The following is a 24,647-nucleotide window of genomic DNA, read 5'->3' as shown; positions in this document are numbered from 1 at the left end:
CTTTATTAATTGCTACCCACAACTTATCCTCTGGTTGATAAAATATGCCTGACCTGTGTATAAGACTAAAGGGACTAAAACATTTTAACTGCTTGTATTTTACTATCCACATCCATATAACAAAGTTTCCATTTTTCTCCCTTTTTGCATTATCTTTTGTTTAGTCTCTTCCCACATATCCTTAGCAGCCAGACTATAATCACATTTAATCCATACTCCAAAACATTTCATTTTATCATGTACCCATAAATATGGATATTCCTGAACCAGTTAATGTGCAAGTACATTATGTACTGCTATTGTATTTGTTTTAGCTTCATTAATTTTGTATCCTGAAAAGATCTGAAACTGCGTCAAAATCCTCCACAACACTGTAATGTCTTTTTCTGGTTTTGTCAGGTACAAAATAATATCGTCTGCAAATAAAGCCAGCTTTTCTTGACTTCCATACCAATTACATCTTTGAATTTCTGAGTCCCTTATTTTCTTTGCCAATGGTTCTAAGTATAATGCAAATAATACAGGAGAAAGAGAACACACCTGCCTGGTTCCTGTGCTCAAGCAGAAATGATCAGAAAGGACCCACACACTTTAATTTTTGTCCCTACTGTGTCCTTTCTTCAGAACATGTGTGAGAGTATGTGTGTGTATGTATCTATCCATCTATCCTTATATATAGATAGATGGATAGATACATACACATACAGAGATGCATATGACACTTTGTCATGTACTCATATAAACAAATGGCAAAATGGAAAAAGACCACATCCTGATACCCACTGTTCATGATCTTGTACAGACAAAAAGCTGGTTATGTACAATCAGCTGACTTTTGATCAACTGTCCTGACTTTTATTCTGTACAGCAATTGCACAATGTGACCATCTAAATGACACACATTGTCCTGAATATAATTTATGTGACTGAAAATTAATTTTATTGAACAGGAAAAAAGCTGGTAGAGTTAATCTAAAATAAACTGATTGTGGAAATGGCCTCATTTTCTTTGTTTGACCCTCTTTTTTCTGATTGCCCTGTCTGATTCTTATTGCTTATCTCTGGCTTTGATAATTTGAGGAAGAACCTCTTGATTTGTTGTAGATAGGACCTGGGGGGGGGGGGTGCTGGTAAGCATATTTGCTCACTACCTGTATCTTTACCTTTTTGGTGTTTGTCCTTTCACATTTCTTTAATTCCTTTTAAGCTGGTGTCTGATACTTTCAGGAGTAAGTGCATGAACCAGCTAGAATTTTAAACCCCCTGCCTGTGAATAACAACCATTAGCAGTCTAATGTGCACACAGTGTGAGAATGTAGATACTCCAGCTTTGCATCTGCTTGTGTCTAGCATCACAGCTGTGGTTTGTTTCTAGCTGCAACATCACAGAGTTGTTGTTTTCTTTGTTAACTGGAGAAATAATACTTCCTTTTTTTTGGACAAAGTGGCTTGCAAAGCTCCATTGCTTATTAGTGAACCACTGGCTATTTGCAAACTACTACTACAATTTTGTCTTAAGTAAAATAGTTAAACATCAAAAAGTACTACCATGTGTGAGTTACAGCTTAAGTAAGATATTTAAATATCCAAAAAATAACTGCCTGAAAGCTATTATTAAAACTCACTTTCTTAAAAACATAAAAACGTCACATCAGAATGGTAAGTTATTTGTGTAACAAACACTTCAATAGTATTCTGATCTGTGTAAAGAGGTACATATTACAGTGTTACAAGTTCTTTGAGGTACGAGTTTAGTGCACCTCAGAGAATATGTGATATGGGCTTTACAGGTTTGTCTTTAGGACTAGCAGTGGGCTCTTATAAAAGACTATAACAGAAAAATAATACGTCTTGTAGCAGCACACACACACACACACACACACACACACACACACACACACACACACACACACACACACACACACACGCCCTACATTGGGCAACATTACATTGGGCAAGACACCTATAGCAGCAACACATACATACCCCCCTAAATCGGGCAATACACCATCAGAATAGAATTAAATTGAGCAATGCAGCAGCTGAATTAAATTGGGCAGTACAGCAGCAGCAGCAGAAATGAATTAAATCAGCAGAAGCATTAAATCAGGCTGGCAATGCAGCATAATTGAATTAAATCAAATTCGGACAATATACAAACAACCCTTGGGCAGCAGAAAAATGTAATCGGGCAGGAACCAAAAAAACAATTGTAAGCAGCAGCAATTAAAACTGTACTTACTTGAACTGACACAACCACCAACACCAGAAAAATTAAATTGTGAAGCAAACTCTTTAAAGGCGAATGTTTTCAAATTGTGCGTGTGTGTACAGAAGAACACCACACACAAAAACATACAACCGTTCTTAAAGAAGAACGTCCTTAACAGTTTTTTTTTTTTTAATTAAAATTATTAAAGTGACGCCCGGAGAAGACCGCCCCTCTGCCCCCCCCCCAAGCTACACCACTGTTTAAGCATTGTGATAACCTGTTAAGTCATGTCTTCTTGAGTGCCACATAGTGCATTTTTACTATTAGCTCATGCAAATAAATACAACATGGGACATTTCTCCCCAGGCCTCCAATGAAAAGGGGTCTTGTCCCATTGGACTTTCCAAGTAATCATGTACGAATACATAAATTAACATACCTTTCAACTGCCCACATTTTTATAGACTATCCAGATCATTGCCTCATATCTTTGGTCTGTTCCTTATAAAAATTGTAGTGTTTTATAAATCATTAAGAATTAAGAATTAGAATCACCAAAGAATGACAGATTTGTGAGGTTCAGGGCTTTGTGTCCTTCAGGAAATGCATGCGAATGCAAACCCAACCTTTTCTAGCAGCTTTCTAGGTGTGTAAGGCCAAGTTTTATAATCTACCCCTGATTTTCAGCTTTTATCCTCCGTTATTTTTTGCTTTTTCCAGATTTCCTGCTGTAGGAAGTTGAGAGAAATGTAAATGAATAAATAATCAAATAAGCATGAGTGTTCAGACGATATTAATATATAACTTGCTGTTGCTTTTTACTTAATTCTTGAGAAAGAAAATGCAGAATAATGTAAAGATAGAAACAGGTTGCTAGATACTACCAAGCTGGTAGAAATGAATGAGGTAAAGAATTGTTGAAGTTGAAATGGTTGTCGTCTAGGACTGTTTCCCACAGAACCAAGGTAACATCAAACCTATTTGTTTATGCTTTCAGTCAGACACGTCTGCACTGATGTTATTCAGGGTAAACATTATTCTGATTTCCCCCTCCACAAAAAATGTATGGGTACATGTTTTCTGTGTGCATATATGAAGATACGTAAACACACACACACACACACACACACACACACACACACACACACACACACACACACACACACACACGCACACACGCATGCACACGCACTTTCTTCTTGCTCTCTGTCTCTTGGAGGTCAAGCTACATAAGATATGAGAGCACTTCAAATATTTCTAGCTTCTTACTTATTACAAACCTGGTTTAGTTATTCTGAAGTGGACACTTCAAAGTGCAACATGTAGAGAACGTGCCAATTGTTACTTACTATTGGACTACTGAAAGCCACTTGAAAAAGGGAAGCATCACCCATGGATCTTTGCCTGGAATGGCTATGGAATCTAGCACGGGCACTTTGACACCTTCGAAGTTCTTTGATGCTTTTCTTGCCTAAGGTGGATTTGTTTGTCTTCAGATCGGCCAATGAGAACTTTCTTGGTGATGCTACACCTGCATCATCCAGATCCCCTTCCTTGTGGAACGCAAGTCGTTTCGCTAGTAAATAAAAACATATAAATGAATACAGAATGAAACAGAAATATATATATAGATATATATATATATATATATATATATATATATATATATATATATATTTTTTTTTAAATTAACATCCTTTTCAGTTGCTGTGTACAGGATCGGTCCTTTGCTACAATAAAATGTGCTAAATAAGCTATGATTTTGCTTCAGGTAAATATTAAAAGTGTGCTTTTCTTCTTCAGCTTATCCATTACTAGGTAATAATCAGATGCGCCACTCATTATATAGTGCCCCTCATTATCTGTGATGGTCACCCTGACTCAAGTGAGCTAGTTATAGGATTACAGTCCTACCATTTGCAACTGCATTTGTGGTTAGGAGGTGTCAAGTCAACTCATTTATGCTACTTTATTCAAGTCTGAGCAAAGCACTTTATAAAAGTAAAAGCAGAAAAAAATCCATATTATGCAAAGTAAATGAATTACAATATAATACATCTATAAGAATTATTTGAAGTTAAAGAAATTGTGAATGTAAATTGCCTTTTCAATCAATTGCTAGTGCTGCCCTTTTTGTGTCATCTACAAGATGACTGATCCTTTTCTATGCCTTATGTGATGCCAGTGATAAAACTCCTAAAGATAACAAGGATCGTAGCACTGATTTCTGCAGCATTCCACTATTTATCTCTCCCCCTCTCTCTCTCTGCCCCATTCCACATCCTAACAGAAAACACAAAGGCACTGGAACACAGATGTGAAGTTGTACATTTCATTGGACTAACATAGGTTTGCAATTACTTCAGCTTTACGGCTAGTAGGAACCCTTTATAAGACATTATTAAGTTACTGATGATAGATACAGTTCTTAAATATCCACTTGTGCCTAGAAAGCAAAGCCTACTAGTCTAAAAGCTTGAGTACTTGTAAAACCCATGATGGTCCAATAACAAGTATTACATCACATCAGTGTTCCGGTATCTCTGTGTGCCCTGCATTTCTGTTGCAGTTCTGCTCATTGATCATTTTCATTCGCGATCACATCTACTTTAAATTATCTATCACCCTTCTATGTAAAACCACATCCAGATCCTTGCTGGAAACTAAGAATATTACAATATCTGGTAGCCTTTAGCTAGGCAATGACTCAGTCATATGGCTGGTTTAAGTTCCTTTGGCAACATTGGTAGGAATTTCTGACTGTGAATCCATATTACTTTTGCTGCTACTACATTATTCTCTTCATTTCCTCATAACCATCACCCCTTCCATGATCCCACTAGTCCATTTGCTCCACGTGGGAGAAAACACATTATGGAAGATGATCATCTAGGCATCCATCAAGGTGTTCTGTGCAGTATACCCCTACCTACATGGCATCAGTTTGTTTGACATTTTCACTAATGTGAATGCCTAGTGCCTGCTGCATTGCAGATGTTGCTTGATGAGTGGTGTTCTTGGCCTTTTACATTACACTTGTTAGTACACTTGACCATGGCAGGCAGCCTTGCAGTGGGCTAATTACAATTGCCACTAACTGGGATGGAAGGCCATTCCCAGGCACTCAGACCCATTCCTCCCACCCCAGGCACTCAAACCAACTCCCTCCATTGCAGGCACTCAGACACTCGCCCCCACCCCAGCTCCTCCAGAATTCAGGTCACTAATTGATTCCAGATCATCTGAAGAATGTATTGCTTTCTGAAATTCTACAGATCGTCTTCCACCAAAGAGCTGACCAAGACTTTTCTTAGAATTTTTGCATGGTCTTTAGTGAAGTTAGACTCACTAGTCAGTATTTCTCCCTGGTTACTTTTAATACATCCCTGTAGAGTGGTATAAAACTGCACATTTTCAGTGCACAGGAATCAGCCAAGAATCTATTGCAAATTTCCCTTACAGATGCTGACAACCATCCCATCAGTTTTACAGGATTCTGGGAGTTATACTTTCTCATCTCCTGTGGTTTGTCCTTGAGTGCATTTAGCTACTTCTCTAGCCTCACCTGCTCAGTCATCTCAACAATCCATTTCATGCTTTATTTCACAACATTCTTGTGCAGGAATATTAGTACACCATCCTTCTTTTCTTTTTTTTCAAAAAAAGGTATACTGATGCAGAATAAATGGTTCTATTAACTTTTTTAAAGTGAATCAGAGTAATATTTAAAAACTGTCCCTGATTCTGGGTCATTATCCCTTGTACAAAGAAGTCCAGAACTTTGATTTGAATCTGTCTCTTAACATAACACAGAAAAAAAAATAATTTGTTCTAACTACTTGCCAATTTTTATTCCCTCCCTGAAATATTTACTTTAATTTAATAGTTTTATCATGTCTGTGGCACATTATCTCATCTAAATAATTTCATTATTAAAGATTTCTTTATATTTATTCCTTGGCTTCGCTGTCCTTTCATTTATCTTTCTAGATTGTTTCATGCATCTGCCTGAATATTCATTATTACTTGTTCCACTTTTGATACCTTACCTTTTTGTCATTGTTTTCTTGACTATGTCCATGTACTACTCTGGTCATTTTCATATTTTTCTTTACCTTCCCAGTCCTTCATCTACTGTTTTCCTTTTTATTCCCTCACCATATCCATTGACACTTTTTAATTGATTTCCAGTGTCTCATTCTGATGGTCAGTAGACTCCAGTTTGCCTGTAGATGTAACCCTGCAATCCCTTGCCTTTTTATTTTGGTATTTATTTTTACATTTTTTGTGTGAATAATGAGCTATTAATCACTGTGATTTCTGATCACACTGGTGTTCTCTCAACTACCCCTTAATCGCCTCTCCTCCGCAAAGGAGTTGGTTAAGTGTTCTACTCTTTTTTTGCATTCCTTCTCATAGTTGTGCAGAACCTTCCAGTTTTATAACTACAACTATTTAATTTTTCCTCCACAACCTTAATGCAAAAATGCTGAAGTCTGCTTAGTGGAGATTATGTATTATCTCTTCTTACTCTCACCCCCACATCTTTCTATGACCGTTCTTCATCTGATCATTTTTCCTGAAACACCTGGCAGCCTGCAAATTGTGTCTACCCACTAGTACCCTCCCTTTCATTTCCACTGTGACTGATAAACTCTTAAATTTATAGGTTCTACTCCTCCTCCCACTACCATTCTTTCATCTCTTTCTCTTCTTCCATTTTGTCAAGTACATCATACAAAATCCATTCCTGCTATAAATTGTCACTTCTTCATTTTAATATTTATATTACTCATGAATACCTTAAAATCGCAGATAACCGTAATCGAGTCTATCGTTTAGCTAGACAAGACTTCCCATATTTTTTCTCTCCTCTCTGCTGTAGTCAAGGCTTGTCATTACCTCATTTTGTTTTAAATATCTTTGCAATGCTAAGCATTACCCTTCGGTTTTTCAATCTCCTTGCAAGTTAAAAATTTCTCCTTTTTCCTCTCTGTCCTGACCCGCTTCCTTCTAGCCTGCATCCTTTTTCTTTATTAGTATAGTTCCTCTTCCTCTGCCTTATGCCTTAGTTTAAAGGTACAATAACTTTAATATAACCTTCCAGCCCAGCTTTAATTACCTCTGTCTGCTCTGGGCCTAGGTGGGACATGCACTTACCAGACAGCACTTTTGTAAACTGTCTTACTGGCCACTCATATATTATCCTTTGCTCATACTCTAGTTTCTCAACCAGCATCTGAACTTCTGTATCAAGTCCTTTTTGTGTTGCTGGTAATACAAACCGGAAGTACTTTACAGAATTCATCTGGGGTTTCCAGCTCCCTGTATCTTGCAGTTACCTCTTTTTACTTCCTGATACTTCCTTCAACATCTCTCTGCTATGTATTTGCACCCAAATGGAACATTACATGTGGATTTATTCTGTATCTTGCAACCAAAGTGATCACTTTCTGTCCAGTCCTTTAATTCCAATGCTATTTGTACCTCCTCAACTTGTACTGTTTTACACTGTTTTTAGATCTATACTATTTGTGGATTGTATTAACTGTTAGCTGTGCTATCAATTGACATACAAAAGAAATACTACCATAATAGTGTAAACAGGCAGTCCAGCCTGATTTAAAGTCATCTTTAACTAGCCTGTTAGCAACTGATTTGCTAAGACACTGTAACAACTGCATGTTATTTACTAGCAACCCACTTCTTCATTTAGCACATCTTCATTCTACCACTCAGAGATGTACTTATTTATATAAATTGCAGGCCAGTCTCTCTATTCCATTCACTGTCAATAAACAGGACCATAACAATACTACTTTACTGCAGGACCATAACAGAACTCTTACAGATGCTGAGGTAATAAAGAAATCCTTATGCCTCTTAGGCCTCCTAAATATCTTACTCACTTAACTGAGCCATGCAGACAAAATAATAACAGCATGCCCATACCTACACCTATGTTACAGGACGTCCTCTAAGCCTGCACCCTTAGTGCCTCATAAGACTACAGCACATCCCAGAAATGCCTTTGTCACGGATGACTCCATTGTAAGACACAAAGATACAGCACTCACCAGGTTGGAAAAGGATAGACTGACAGTCAGTTGTGTCTCTGATGGGGGATTAGAGCCATTTGGTCTCTTCACCATCCCAGTTATGATTATAACTTTAAGGTTGCCAATGCTGGTGTAAAATATATTAGGCATTTCACCCTGGGGGGATGCATACCTCTTAACCACCAGGCATATGAAATCTAGACAAAACCTAAAGTAATAGGGGGGCAGGTCCCAAAACAGGGGCAGATTTAAAAATTGCTCTTACAAACTTAGAACACTGATAAAGTAACAGGCTTTGCATCAACATGTTTTTTTCTGTAGGTTATTAAGTCTGAAACTCAAGCATCTCTCATTGTTTAACTTCAATCATTAATGATTTAAAAGAAAACAACTTTTATGAGGCATAGACTAAAATATGAGGCAAAAACCTTGACATTCGGTGAAGATCTGGAAATCCCTCTGATGAGATGCAGCGACATGCTGTTGAATTCTGCTTATGAGTTGAAAGAAAACAAGGTCCTAGTATTCTACCTTCACCAAAAATTATACCTTAATTCAAATATAAAGTAAGTAGCTTCATTAATTGCTAGGTAAATTTGTCATTCTATCAGAATAGGTCTGTATAGGATAAAAAGTTCACCAGCCTCTATGCTTTGCTAAGGACAATCAGCATCTTTCACTTTCTGATTAAATCTAAATAATTTCATTATTAAAGATTTCTTTATATTTATTGATTGGCTTCGCTGTCCTTTCATTTATCTTTCTAGATTGTTTCATGTATCTGCCTGAATATTCATTATTACTTGTTCCACTTTTGATACCTTACCTTTTTGTCATTGTTTTCTTGACTATGTCCATGTACTACTCTGGTCATTTTCATATTTTTCTTTACCTTCCCAGTCCTTCATCTACTGTTTTCCTTTTTATTCCCTCACCATATCCATTGACACTTTTTAATTGATTTCCAGTGTCTCATTCTGATGGTCACTAGACTCCAGTTTGCCTGTAGATGTAACCCTGCAATCCCTTGCCTTTTTATTTTGGTATTTATTTTTACATTTTTTGTGTGAATAATGAGCTATTAATCACTGTGATTTCTGATCACACTGGTGTTCTCTCAACTACCCCTTAATCGCCTCTCCTCCGCAAAGGAGTAGGTTAAGTGTTCTACTCTTTTTTTGCTTTCCTTCTCATAGTTGTGCAGAACCTTCCACTTTTATAACTGCAACTATTTAATTTTTCCTCCACAACCTTAATGCAAAAATGCTGAAGTCTACTTAGTGGAGATTATGTATTATCTTTTCTTACTCTCCCCCACATCTTTCTATGACCGTTCTTCATCTGATCATTTTTCCTGAAACACCTGGCAGCCTGCAAATTGTGTCTACCCACTAGTACCCTCCCTTTCATTTCCACTGTGACTGATAAACTCTTAAATTTATAGGTTCTACTCCTGCTCCTCCCACTACCATTCTTTCATCTCTTTCTCTTCTTCCATTTTGTCAAGTACATCATACAAAATCCATTCCTGCTATAAATTGTCACTTCTTCATTTTAATATTTATATTACTCATGAATACCTTAAAATTGCAGATAACCGTAATCGAGTCTATCGTTTAGCTAGACAAGACTTCCCATATTTTTTCTCTCCTCTCTGCTGTAGTTAAGGCTTGTCATTACCTCATTTTGTTTTAAATATCTTTGCAATGCTAAGCATTATCCTTCAGTTTTTCAGTCTCCTTGCAGGTTAAAAATTTCTCCATTTTCCTCTTTGTCCTGACCAGCTTCCTTCTAGCTTGCATCCTTTTCTCTTTATTAGTATAGTTCCTCTTCCTCTTCCTTATGCCTTAGTTTAAAGGTACAATAACTTTAATATAACCTTCCAGCCCAGCTTTAATTACCTCTGTCTGCTCTGGGCCTAGGTGGGACATGCACTTACCAGACAGCACTTTTGTAAACTGTCTTACTGGCCACTCATATATTATCCTTTGCTCATACTCTAGCTTCTCAACCAGCATCTGAACTTCTGTATCAAGTCCTTTTTGTGTTGCTGGTTATACAAACCGGAAGTACTTTACAGAATTCATCTGGGGTTTCCAGCTCCCTATATCTTGCAGTTACCTCTTTTTACTTCCTGATACTTCCTTCAACATCTCTCTGCTATGTATTTGCACCCACATGGAACATTAAATGTGGATTTATTCTGTATCTTGCAACCAAAGTGATCACTTTCTGTCCAGTCCTTTAATTCCAATGCTATTTGTACCTCCTCAACTTGTACTGTTTTACACTGTTTTTAGATCTATACTATTTGTGGATTGTATTAACTGTTAGCTGTGCTATCAATTGACATACAAAAGAAATACTACCATAATAGTGTAAACAGGCAGTCCAGCCTGATTTAGAGTAATCTTTAACTAGCCTATTAGCAACTGATTTGCTAAGACACTGTAACAACTGCATGTTATTTACTGGCAACCCACTTCTTCATTTAGCACATCTTCATTTTACCACTCAGAGATGTACTTATTTATATAAATTACAGGCCAGTCTCTCTATTCCATTCACTGTTGATAAACAGGACCATAACAATACTACTTTACTGCGGGACCATAACATAACTCCTACAGATGCTGAGGTAATAAAGAAATCCTTATGCCTCTTAGGCCTCCTAAATATCTTACTCACTTAACTGAGCCATGCAGACAAAATAATAACAGCATGCCCATACCTACACCTATGTTACAGGACGTCCTCTAAGCCTGCACCCTTAGTGCCTCATAAGACTACAGCACATCCCAGAAATGCCTTTGTCACTGATGACTCCATTGTAAGACACAAAGGTACAGCACTCACCGGGTTGGAAAAGGATAGACTGACAGTCAGTTGTGTCTCTGATGGGGGATTAGAGCCATTTGGTCTCTTCACCATCCCAGTTATGATTATAACTTTAAGGTTGCCAATGCTGGTGTAAAATATATTAGGCATTTCACCCTGGGGGGATGCATACCTCTTAACCACTTAGCATATGAAATCTAGACAAAGCCTAAATTAATAGGGGGCAGGTCCCAAAACAGGGGCAGATTTAAAAATTGCTCTTACAAACTTAGAACACTGATAAAGTAACAGGCTTTGCATCAACATGTTTTTTTCTGTAGGTTATTAAGTCTGAAACTCAAGCATCTCTCATTGTTTAACTTCAATCATTAATGATTTAAAAGAAAACGACTTTTATGAGGCATAGACTAAACTATGAGGCAAAAACCTTGACATTCGGTGAAGATCTGGAAAGCTCTCTGATGAGATGCAGCGAGATGCTGTTAAATTCTGCTTATGAGTTGAAAGAAAACAAGGTCCTAGTATTCTACCTTCACCAAAAATGATACCTTAATTCAAATATAAAGTAAGTGGCTTCATTAATTGCTAAGTAAAGTTGTCATTCTATCAGAATAGGTCTGTATAGGATAAAAAGTTCACCAGCCTCTATGCTTTGCTAAGGACAATCAGCATCTTTCACTTTCTGATTTTTTCATATTGGCTGCATCTTTTGCTACACCCCAGTGACTTCTTAGGAAGAGTTTATATTATGGACATCACAGCATAGCAAATTCTAGTGTGGATGATATCAAATAACACTGTCAAAGGCCAGAAGCATAAAATATCTGAATATGAGGCCTTCCCTGTAATCAACCACATCAGCTTTTGTCTAATTACAAAAATATGGTTACAATGTACTGATGATGTCAGCATTTGTGTAATCACAAAAACCTGGTTCCAGTGTACTGATAGCATTCTCTGTGTTCCAGGGAACGAGGCCTATCATGGGAACTGTGGATGGGATTATCTGTATGTGTTTTTAATCTGATTATTTCTGACTATAGTTTGCATGATACAAATCACAAACTGGATGAAGTCCTAGTTACACATAATAAAATTAAGTACCGCATTACAGCCAATTATAGAACCCCATGTATAACCTCTTCTGAGTATGTAGAATACCTTAACCCTAAGCAGAATACCTTAAACAGATAGAAAAGTTAACTGTCAAACTGAATACAGCTCTTAAGAGTGCCTTCAACTGTCCACACATAGAATATACTACCAACAACACATAATGCCCATATACTTATACACTTAAATGTCAGTATACTTGACCCTGTCCATCAGAGGTGTTAATCTTCTATACCTTGTTCTCATGAATGTTTATTCTAGTTATACCATCCTAATTGTTAGCCCCAATCTAGTTAAATATTACCATTTTGCCATTATCTTCTCTGTAAAAAGCCTGCTTTGCAGCTCCTAATAACTTTTCTACATACAGAGATTACTCTAAAATCACTCTGATGATCATAATGATATAGCTCCCCACCAAACCTTGCAGCAGAGGTTGCTGTTACTTAGTCGTCTGCATTGTCCTCCCTTTTTGAGAGGTGGAGTGAGACATTTGTAGTCTCTGGTGGAGGACTAATGACAAGTTTAAAACTAAATCCACATGGCAGCACTCCCACATCAACAAACTCCAAACTCTGTAATAAAAAGAAAAACTCTACTGGCTACTCTGAAATACATCAACTACATCATTATTAAATGATCTAAAACTGCAAAGTAAGTCCCTCAAAGTAAACAGTAGGAAATGTAAGGCCCACTATGAAGTTAGGGTTGTAACTAATTCAACTGGTCCTTCATAGGCTATATTAGAAAGCTTAGAGATAACCAAGAAATCCGTACTGAACTACCCTATGGACATTGATAATATTCTTGTGGATTGCTCTTCTTCTATCTTCATGACATCCGTTCTCAGTTTGCACCCCCAGTCTTCCTCACCCTTCCTTTCCAGAAATGAAAATGCATCAAGTCCTTCCTGCACTTTCTAAAATTAAAATACTATTTCCATGTGTCCTAAAAATACTTCCAGAAGTTTAATTAGAAGTACTACATCCTACCTATCCCTCCATTCCCATTCATCTTGAGTCTTTCTCCACTGATTAACTTTTAAAAATTCAAAGCCAGCCCAGGTAACCACAGCCAAACAAATCCACAACCAAGGCACCTTGGATCCCAGAAATGAAGCGCCAACACAGTCCAGGTATAAAAAGTTTATTAAAACAAACGACAACACCACAAGGACTAACACCACATTAATGCGTTTCACCAAAATTACGTTTTCATCACAAACTTCTTCAGATATGGACTCCCTACCTAAACATTCCCCTTTTATATTACCCCACAAATTTAACTTAATTAGATAACTTAATTAATACATACATAAAAAGCCTTTAAAAGACTTGACCAAAGAAGAAATCCTTTTGTTTAAATCAGCATTACAACTATTCCTCTTCATACAAATTAATAAATAAATAAAACATTCCTTTCTATAAAAATTATTAAAATTTTAAAAGCTTATTATACTACAAAAATGTTAAAGCATGAAATTGTTCATAAAATAGTTGAACATCTACTGCCATCATTCCAATCCATGGTCAAACCAAGAACTTGTCCATATTTAAAAAACATGCTTAAAATACTAATACATGCAAACAAATTCAGTTATTATTACTAAATGTATGGTTAAAGTAAAAATAAAAATGAAGTACCCCAATGTTCTTAACCTTAACTTTTTAAGATTCATATAGAAAACATATGTTATATATAAAACTGTTTTTGTTATTAAAACAGGGTACAATCCCTATGACTTAGGTTACAGTTTTGCAGCTCTTAACTTTAATAAAGGGGTTATGGATAAATACTCATTCAACCCAGGTTTAACATTTGCTTGTAATTTCACTTGCCACCATAGCTCCCTATATTCAAGCCTTTATTCCCATAAATCTCCCCTTATCTCTTTCTTCACCTTCTCTAGTACAAAGAACATAAAATGTGCACCTTCACACTCATGTGTGTGCTTAAACAATGCATTTGTTTCTTTATTTGCATTTCATAATAATGTTCATAAATTTTTCTTTTCAATTTATGCTCAGTCTTGCTACTATAAAATGATTGGCAAGTCTGACATACTGCTAAATATACTATTCCCTGACAATCACAACTGTAATATTCCTTCACATTCAAACACATTTTTCTACTCTCTAAATATACTCTTTCCTGGTTCATTATAGAACTACATTGCCTACAGTGCTCACATTTGTATGTCCCTTTCTTCATTCTAGTAGTTTTGTTATTTTCAAAGTAATTTTCCATCAAACTATTCAGGTTATGGGAATTTTTATAAACTATTTTAGCTCATTTTTCCTTATTTTATCCAAGTCTGTCAAACCCTTGAACCTAGTCCATCCCATCTCCATTATTTCCTTTACATAGTTAGAACTTGTGTTGTACCCCAATATCAAAGCTTTCCCAAAATTTTTAGTATTTTTATTATTGATCTGCATAACTTTTTCTTCGTTCGCCCCTAAAATTGGTTGAAACCTATCCCTTCTCCCATTCCATACTTCCTTCTTTATCTGTTCTAATAAGTCTCCTGGGCAATTTGTAGCTATAAATAATTTTTTAAGAAACTCATCTCTTTCTCAAATTCTGTATTACTCAATGTCATTCTACTTGACCTAATAAGTTGACCTCTTACGATGTTCTTTTTATAATACATTGGATGGGCACTATTAAAGTGTAAATATGAATTTGAGAAAGTAGACTTCCTATATATATTTGGAGTTACATTTATTGTTCTCTCTATAAATCTCAACATCTAAATATTGTAAGTTATTTTGAGAAACTTTGTGGGTGAATTTTAAAAAAGTAGTAGAACTGTTTAAAAAATTCATAAATTCCTCTAGCACCTCTGTTGAAGCCAACCACAAAATAACTATATTGTCTAAAAACCTTTTGTACATTGTCCAACATGTATTGTAAACAGAGTTTAAAATGTTTTTCTTCCCATTTTGCTAAGATCAAATTAGCATATGTAGGGGTGCAAGCAGCACCCATGGCCACCCCTTTAATCTGATGAAAAAATTCACCCTTAAAATGAATGAAATTGCACTTCAAAATAAGCTCCGTTAACTGTAAACGCACTGATTACATCCCCAAGGTGTGGAGAACAGGTCCTGTATTGCCCTAAGCATAAAGGTGTTCCTTGTACTGACTCTGGGAAGTACATGCCTATTAGTTTCTCTAGTATTATTTGCAGGGCTGTAGGCTACACTATAGCTGAACTCATAAACAATTATACAGATAAGCTTATATCTCAAGACACTCATAAGATTGGTTTTGCAAAAAGGTGATCATATCTGTTCAAGCTGAGTTAGTTACTCAAAAGGGTTAACGAGGTTTTGGATAAAGGGCATACATGTCATGCTGCTGGCCTGGACCTTGCCAAAGCCTTTAGTGCTATACCTCATGCTAGGGCTAACAAAATCTCTGGGTTCAGCATTAACCCATACATAGTTCACTGCATAGGTAAATTGTAGACTACGCGCATACTGTTAAGGTAAGTTTTTTTTTTGTTGTTGTTCAAGTCAGTACTGGAAGCAGTTGTCATATCTCATTCTGATACTCAAATTCTCCAGCAAATCCTGGTGCAAACAAATGCTGGGTCTTTTAATAACAGGCATATCCTCAAAGTAAATAAATCCCGCATAGTTTTCTTTAGTAAATCTAGTGCCACTGCTGCATACCATATAAAACAACATTTCATTCCATTTGGACACAGTTATCAGGAAATTTGGTGTCCATGCTGATAACAAACTCTGCTTGGATCAACACACCCCTATTATAGGAAATTATTCTACCTTGCTCAAATGATCCTTTGTGGTGTTTTTTAAGGTTCAAAGAAGTTCACTAATTAGGACCATTTTGAATACCATGACCCCTTCATAGTGTATGTTACTTAGTACCTAAACAAACTTGAAAGAACTCAATGTTTCCTTTCTAAAAAAATTCAGATCTCAGTATTGTTAGCTACCCTAACAGACTAAAAGTCTTCTTCTACATAGTACTGTACAGGCTTCTGAGTGGTGATCTCTGCTTAACCTTTAGTGCTTTGAATGACTTAGAAGTCTTTAAACTCCATTGCCTTAACCAGAGTTTAAGCAAACCCCACCTGCAAATGCCTAAATTTATATTACCACTGCAATATCACTAGCTGCCGTGATTGGCATATAACCCAACATATCTCTCGTTTCTGGAATAGACTTCCATTATATACCAAGCAAAGTACTTCCCTTAGCAACATTTAAAACAAATCTCGGTGACTGGATGTCTGGTTGCAAATTTTCACATGGGATATATGGGGAAACTGTGCTTAATGGGGACATTATTAGTCTCTTACCAGTACTGCATTGTGTGGCTTAGTTTCTCAGTGGTCTCCGTGGCTGTAAGTTTAGTAAGAACCTATGGAGCTTTGAAATGACTGGAATCTTCACCTCTGATTTACTCATTCATCCCTCATGCAACTGTATCCTCTATTAACAGAGCCCCTACACAACCGCACCTTCCATAACTAGCCTGCCTACTCTCTGCTTCTGTCAGACTACCTGTGTTTTTATTTCCAGTTGCTTTCAGACTACTCCTGCCCAATTACCTCTCAGACTTATCCTTTCAGACTACTCCTGCCTGATTACCTGTCAGGCTTATACTTTTTGACTACTCCTGCCCGATTACCTCTCAGGCTTATCCTTTTTGACTTCTCCTGCCTGAATATTTTCTCAGGCGCATCCTTTCTATCACTCCTAGGCTGAACAACCATCCATCTTAATTCTTCCTAAGCTAAATGTCTTGCTCATGCTGGTCCTTCTGGCTGCTCTTAGGCTATCCCTAACAAACTCTTGTGTCTCCTCTGCATGATCTATTCTGCATTACTACCTTCAAGGTTTACTTCACCCTAAAACCCTCTTTTTTCTACGTTTTTTCATCCTACTTATGTCTAACTCCATCTTCTGATGTTATGCCTTCCTACCTAATCTCTTCACCCTACGTTTTGCACAAGTGTACTGCTATTCTTCTAATTGCATCCTTCTTGTTTGTTGTGGTCTGCTATTCTTCCTTTTTCATTTTCTTTCACTACCTTTACTAATGCTGGCCCTTGCCTCATCTTCATTCTTACTGATTGCCTCTTGGCCTACACTCTTCATATTTGTATTCCTATTGTGTTATCCTGCCTCTCAGCCCCATCTATTCTACATTCCCATGCATGAATACTAGATGTCTAACCTCATAGACCTCTATCAGGTAAGCCTTCAGCATCTGCATTCCCTACAACTTCCTAAGCTGTAGTGCTACCATTCACCCAACACATCAAGACCACTGTGTATCCTTTCCCCTATTTCAAAGGAAGAACTGTTCCCTTTCCTACAGCTTGTTTTGTGTTTCTATTCATTTGCTTCACTGTTTTAACTTCCTTTCTCTGCTGGACAGCTTTTTCTTTTTTTTTTTTTTTTTTTTTTTTTTTTAATTTTTATTGATATATATTTTCACAATACAATAAAATCACACACATAATTCACTACTATTACTATCAAAACTATATACAATATCTACATGAAATCCTTCCATATAAGTCATTAATCCAAAAGAAAACACCAGGAAGAAAAACAAAGCCAAATTGCGGCCATACATATCATACATGTTTTCAAAACATTGTTTCCTCCACATATAGATCCAAATGTTAATATATTCCTAATAACAGTATTATGCTAATATAATGTTAAAACCTTTTTATTAATATTTTTGTTACTTTGCTTCAGGAGTAATTATGATGTCTTGTCTGGTTCTAGCCAATTTGTAGCTATATATAACTTCATCAGCAAAAAAATATTCATACATATTATAGTTTGTGACCTAGAGAGCTCTCTTGGAGGAACATGTAGAATCATAAACTCCCATGATAACGTTGAACTTTGATAACCCATCTTTTGTAGTTGTGTTCTAAGAGAGTTCCAAAGTTGATTTGTGCAATATGGACAAGTTGGAGAATTCCTAGGATTAAATTTATGTAACCTAAGTATAATAAGCATTATTCCAAATCATCAACATACATCAACTTTTGAAAGGAGACCGATTTTATTGTTAAATCAATTGCTTTTAATACCTGATTATCTGCTACTGTCATTTTGTTTACCCAATACCCTGACAACAGAATTTTATCCTGGAATTTTAAATCTTTAATTAATTTATTTGTTGTTGTTACAAATTTGACCTCCTGTTGGCATTTATCCACAATTCGGTTTAAAGTTTTCAAAATGACTCAGAGCAAGTTCTCTGATTTGTCTCATGACAACCATATAACTCTTAGGAAGATTCAATTCCTCTCTAACCTGCGAAGCCGATAAATGAAATTTATTAAAAACATCAGTCAGAGTCAAATTAACTATTAATGGGAATTTACTAAGAGCAATCAACTGATTATTTAGTTTAAAATTGGGATTCCTATGGAAAGGCTGAAAAACCATCATATATTGCAACAAGTCTACTGATTGGAATAAATTTTGCAAAGATGACACATATGTTTTTAAGTGGTCCATAATCCCATACTTTATCAAACTACTTTTGGGTAAAGCTTTAGGATTTATGTTCCGATCTAGAATATGCTTGTAATTTAAGACCACCCAAGTTGGTATCCACTTTGTACTAATTACCTCTTAATTAGCAATTCTTAAACACCTGTTGGCATTCACAATTAAATAGTATACTTCAAAATTTGGTAACTCAAGTCCTCCTCTACTCTTCGGGGTCATTAATTTCTCATACGATATTCTAGTTTTCTTTGGCTCCCAAATAAATTTAGCTAGATCTTTATGAATTTGTTTAAAAACTGTCTTTGTAATTGATACTTGCGCAGACCTAAAGATATACAACATTCGTGGTAATATATTCATTTTCACTATTGATACTTTTGCCAATACCGGTAGTCTTAAATTCCTCCATCTGCCACAATCAGCTACTATTAGTTCCCATACTCATTTAATATTATTACTATAAAAGTCCTTATTATCCGTAGAGAAGCTAATACCCAAATATTTGATATTTTCTTTACATGATATCTTCCCACCAGGGACATTAATGAAAAAGGTTTAGGGGTTCTTAACGGAAAATACTAGTTTTCTCCAAATTAATTTTGTAATTAGAGACTTCTGAAAATTCGTTTATAGCATTTAATATCTTTTCACTATCAGAAATTGGGGTTGTACAATAAATAATAAGATCATCAGCAAATGCAGACATTACTAATTTATTCCTATAAAGTATTGGTGCATTATGATACAGATTTTGCTTAATATATAAAAATAGAGGTTCTAAATAAAGGTTAAACAATAAGGGGGACAAAGGGCATCCATTTTAATCTGTATTCTTTTAGAATAACTTCTATTGATATATAATGTAGTATAAGGATTACTATATAATATTTGTAGGATCTGAATAAATTCCTATGGCATATTGAAATATATCACTAGTTTGTCTAGTTGCCATAAATCCAGCCTGTTCCTTAGAAATTAAATGGATCATAATCTTTTTTAATCTACATGCTATAATGGTAGTTAGAATTTTCATATCCACATTTATTAATGCTATTGGCCTGTAATTGTCCGGGCTTTGGGGGTCTGAATTAGCTTTATGTATAAAGATTGTTTTTGGTGAGGGTCACTAATTTTATTTCTGATTATGTAGTTAAATACATGAGACAATATTTTACCAAAACTATCAGCAAACTCTTTATAAAATTCAACTGTCAAACCATCAGGACCTGGGGACTTATGTACTTTCATATTGAATTACATATACTATTTCCTCTGAAGATATAGGTTTAATCAGATCACCTTGCAGACTCCCTTCTAATTTTGGAAAATTAATTTTGAATCTTTTATTCTGTTTATGTATAGATCTATCAATTTGACCCTCATAAACCTTGGTATAGATTTTTTCGAAAATATCAATAATATCCTCAGTTTTAGAATACACTGTGTCATTGCATTGTATTTCTGAAATATGTGCAGTTGTTTTCGATTGATTTATAATCCTTGCCAATGCTTTTGATGGTATTTGAACATTATTGGCATATTTCACTAAACACCTATGCTCCTGAAGTATTACTCTACTATTATGCAGCAAGAAGAGATCCCTTTGACATTTCAACATTTCCTTCTCTGTTTCAGCATTAAAATTCTGAATCAGTTCTTTTTCACTTTTGTTTCTAATTTTTGTATGTCATTGTTTTGCCTTTTCTTATAAAATGAGGCTTTTTGCAAAAGAAATCCTCTAATTTGGGATTTAGCTGCTGCCCATTCAATATCAGGAGTATGTTCCTGAAGCTTCATCCTATCTGTTAAACCTTTCAGATATTTTACAATTCCATCTATTATATCCTTTTATTTGGATTAAGTGACCAATTGTAACCTCTATGCATTCTTGCATCTTTAAAATCTTTAGAAAAAATTTTTGAGTGATCCGATGAATGTCAGTATGTATAACCACTATTGGTTCCAAATTAATTAATGCTTTAGATATCAAGAAAAAATCTATCCTAGACCACATTTTGTGGCATGGTGAATAAAAGGTATACTTAATTGCATTATTAATATTATGTGCATAACAAATCATATAATTGAAAATCTTCCTTAAAGTCATGTAATGCTATCCGGCCTGCTTAGTAAATGCGCGTTGTGGACAAGACCTATCCAACTTTGGATTTTGATAGGTATTCCAATCCCCACCCACAATAAAATAATAACCATCATACTGTGTTAAGATTGGATATAATGATGCTATGAAACTTTGTTGATCATTACATGGTGCATATATATTTAAAGAGGTTTATCAAATTATCCGATAAAATAACATAACACCAAGTCTAAAATCTTGTCTTTGTATTGAGTTTTAATAATTATAGCTACTCCAGCACTGTTTGTCTTACCTTCTGATGCCACTACCGCTCTAATCCAGTTCTTTTCCTAATATCATCCCACTGATCATTTAACAAGTGTGTTTCTTGTAAAACAGTGCTTTGTCCTGTAGCAATATGTGTAGTAACAGCTTCCTCTTCTTCAAGTTCTGGAGCCGTTCCATGAGTCTAATTCCCACATTGACAGGTCTAATTATCCAATAATAGTATAAAAATGGATATGTATTAACTGCATACTAAACATAATCTGGAAGCATTTTGGACCAGGACTTATATAGGTCTGGTATGTAAAAAAACATGAACAAGGTTAACCACACAAACATATTTAAAAGCTTCATGTAATAAAACTTAAAACATTTCCTAAACTCACAACCTATATATTCTAACTTAGCTACTACAAAGTCTAAACTAAACATTCCCTAACAAACACTGCTATTGCTCTACAGCTTATGTTCCAACTATTAATTAGTTACCATTTAAAGAAAAAATTTAATATATTAACTAACAATCATTATTTATATACCACTTTACAAACAAACAAAAAAATCAATTATCAAAGTTTTGCAATTGAATGCTTTAGTTCCTAACTATACTGACATTAGTTGTCTGATTAACACCACCCAATAGCCACTATTTACCTATTTATATTCATATATATAGTGCTATACCTTGCACCTGCAGATATTGTAGAAATATAATTTGGTTCAAAACTATAAACATAAGGAAAACAGGAAAAACAGATGTTATTACATATTATGATGTTATTTACTTGTTAAAAACATGAACACATTATGTCAGTTCTTTTCAACTTCTCAAACCAGGAAACCACCAGTAATACTCACGACGGGGCTTTCGTCGCGTGCAGCGGACCACAGGAAGTGTTAACACTCTCAGCTGCATTCAAGAGATTTCCTGTTTACCTCATAAAAGTTGAAAAGCGGCCAGCAGACCCTCGGATTATCGCAAACAAACAGTTTGTACATACTGGATCTTACCTCAGGAGCATGCCAGTCGTTTCTTTCAGCCCTCTGATGCAGGTAAAACTTTAAAACCTGGATATTTCATCTGGAATTTAATTTGCTTGTCAATCAGAAATTTACAGTATGCAGATAAAGACTGCAGAGATATTTTATTATTTTTCCACATAACAAAGCCACCATTCTTTTTTGCAGTAAAAGTATTTTGCTAACATCTTGAAAGTTCAATATCTTAGCATATACAGGTCTAGGCATATTCTCCATCAGTGTCATTTAACAAAACTTCAAGTATTTGTGTTATAGTTGGTATTAGTTCTGCATACTGAATGTTTTCTAATAATAATATTATTTCTCGCTTCTTGTATAGGCAACAAAGCATGTTTGATATCGTCCATGTTCAGTGGCTGATCAGTTTTAGATCTAGTCTCTGGTTTCTGTTGTTCCTGCTGTCTAGTAATTCTTTGTTTTTGCACTCCCATCCTTTACTGGTGACTGTAATTCCGACAGCTTTGTTTTGGTAGTAGTTGTTTCCATGCTTTTTCCTTCTTGTGACATTTTCCTTCTAGCTAATCACTTGGAATCCTGATAGATAAAGACTTTTTCCACTTTTTCCTGGTTATAGATTAACTCAGGTTTATTGAGGAGCTGCAGGTCAGCAGTGTTTACAGAATGGCAGCCATCTTTGAATCCTGGACAGTTTTTTCTGATTGTTGTCTGCTTATATGGCCTTCTCCTGCTTACTGACTAGGTTTTCTGAAAGTTAATGGCTTCCTCTTGTCTATTAAGTGCAAGTCTGTTACTTTCTGAGGCCATATCTAATGCAGTCCACACCCACACAAGAGTGTGTGGGGGTAAACAGGCAGGACTGATTATGCATTAGCAGTATGTGACATTTTTGGTGCTTAAATATACCTTGGACTGGTGTTCAGAGATTTACCTCTGCATACTGTTCTTAAAATGCAGCCTCCGACTTGTATCTGTTACTGTTTTGCTGTCTTTCACTTGTCAAAAAGTAATTTGCCCAAAAGTAATTGTTCTATACTGAAGTTTGTGTATTTTCAAAAATTTCAGTGTCCCACAACAAAAAGGTTCAGAGATTTCTGGGGATTTCCCTCAAAACTTAAGATGTAGCAAGGCCTGGCACTATAAGAAGAAATGTGGCTTTGAGAGGATAGTGGAGGCAGGACAGTGTGGGGAAGTTAAGCAAAGAAATGTACTGTACACCTCTCCAGTACAAGATTCTGTTAGTAAACTATAGGTGTATAACTGTGTTCAGAAGTAACTTAAAAATTAGCTATCCCCCAGCTTTTATAATCAAGGCAGGCTAAGCAAGCATTTACCTTTCTCCATACATTCAGAAGTTATTAAATAGCAGACCATCATTTAACACTCTGCACCTTCAAACAAAATTGCAAGATGCATGCATACTTAGCCACACACAAACACACATCACTTTACCTCTAAACTACCCAGTATTTTGCAGAATGAGTAGACTTTTCCCTTATATTTTTCATCTGTTTCTCATAAAATTTGTGATTTCGTGGCAAATCACTGAGTCCTGAAGTCACTAAATAATGTTAAGTCATTTAAGTTTCAGACTTCATATCTTATTCTAGCAGAGTTCTAAGTTGAATAAAGCAATATTTAAAATCTCACTCTGATTTTGGGTCTTTATTCCCCCATGATTTTATCTATACCTGCATGCTCAAATCACACACACACACACACACACACACACACACACACACACACACACACACACACACACACACACACACACACAAAGAAAAAATTAACTTTACTTCCTCACTGAAATAAAAAAAATAAAGCTTACTTCCTACCTGAATCTAGCACCTCTAAAATGTAAGGAAAACAGCAAAAATAGAACGAAAACAGTGTCTGTGTACCCACTAGTTTAAGATTCCGTGCGTCAGCAAAATGCAAGAGTAGCATAATAAACTGTCAAGAATTGTTCAATTACCAATGCCACTCCAAATCAGCAAGAGAGCTCTAAAGAGGAGTAAGAGAATAAGTGAGGTTTCAGCAATTCTGCAATAATGAATTTCAGTAAAATAGATCCTAATGAGCAACAGAGCATCTGATTTTATGTTTTTTTAATTCACTGGGTGAACAAGGTCTTATCAGTTAGCAAGGAGTTCTCTAGAGAACAGAGCTATATGAATTATTTAACTTGTTCAAGTGCAAGATGTCTCAGTGATGAAACAGGATGGAATAATCATGAATTGTTAAAGTCTTAAAAAGACTATGAACTTTAATGCTTTTTTTTTCCTTTTTGCAGTTGAACAGGTGGAAGGTGAAAATAAGTAAAAGTTTAAAAAGAGGAAATCTTTTAAGAGAAAAACACGGACTCAGCATCGGAGCCACTGTGCTAATGTCAGCATGTTACTGGACTGTGTATAAGACACTATAAAATTCTTTATAATCGTTTGCATTAGAAACTAAACTGTGAAATATAAACTTTTGTAGTGTAATAAGGTATTATAAGTATTTTGTAGCAGTACATGAGAAGGGTAGTAGGGGTAAACATG

At 35.6% G+C, this 24,647-nt stretch overlaps 1 protein-coding gene across 2 annotated transcripts in view; it reads right to left on the bottom strand.

The window, feature by feature from the left end:
• Positions 1 to 24,647, bottom strand: part of ATP10B (ATPase phospholipid transporting 10B (putative)) — a 2,370,254-nt gene that overhangs the window by 424,964 nt on the left and 1,920,643 nt on the right. For both annotated transcript variants that reach the window (XM_044069530.1, XM_044069528.1), the window contains one exon: positions 3,562 to 3,788. In XM_044069530.1, the coding sequence (XP_043925465.1) occupies positions 3,562 to 3,788 (227 nt within the window). The remainder of the gene's footprint in view (positions 1 to 3,561; positions 3,789 to 24,647) is intronic.

This window comes from Protopterus annectens, chromosome 4.part0, assembly GCF_019279795.1.
Source record: "Protopterus annectens isolate FY-2018-M chromosome 4.part0, PAN1.0, whole genome shotgun sequence".
Lineage (NCBI taxonomy): Eukaryota > Metazoa > Chordata > Ceratodontiformes > Protopteridae > Protopterus > Protopterus annectens.
The sequence above is the reverse complement of the archived record's forward strand: the minus strand, read 5'-3'. Positions and strand labels throughout refer to the sequence as shown.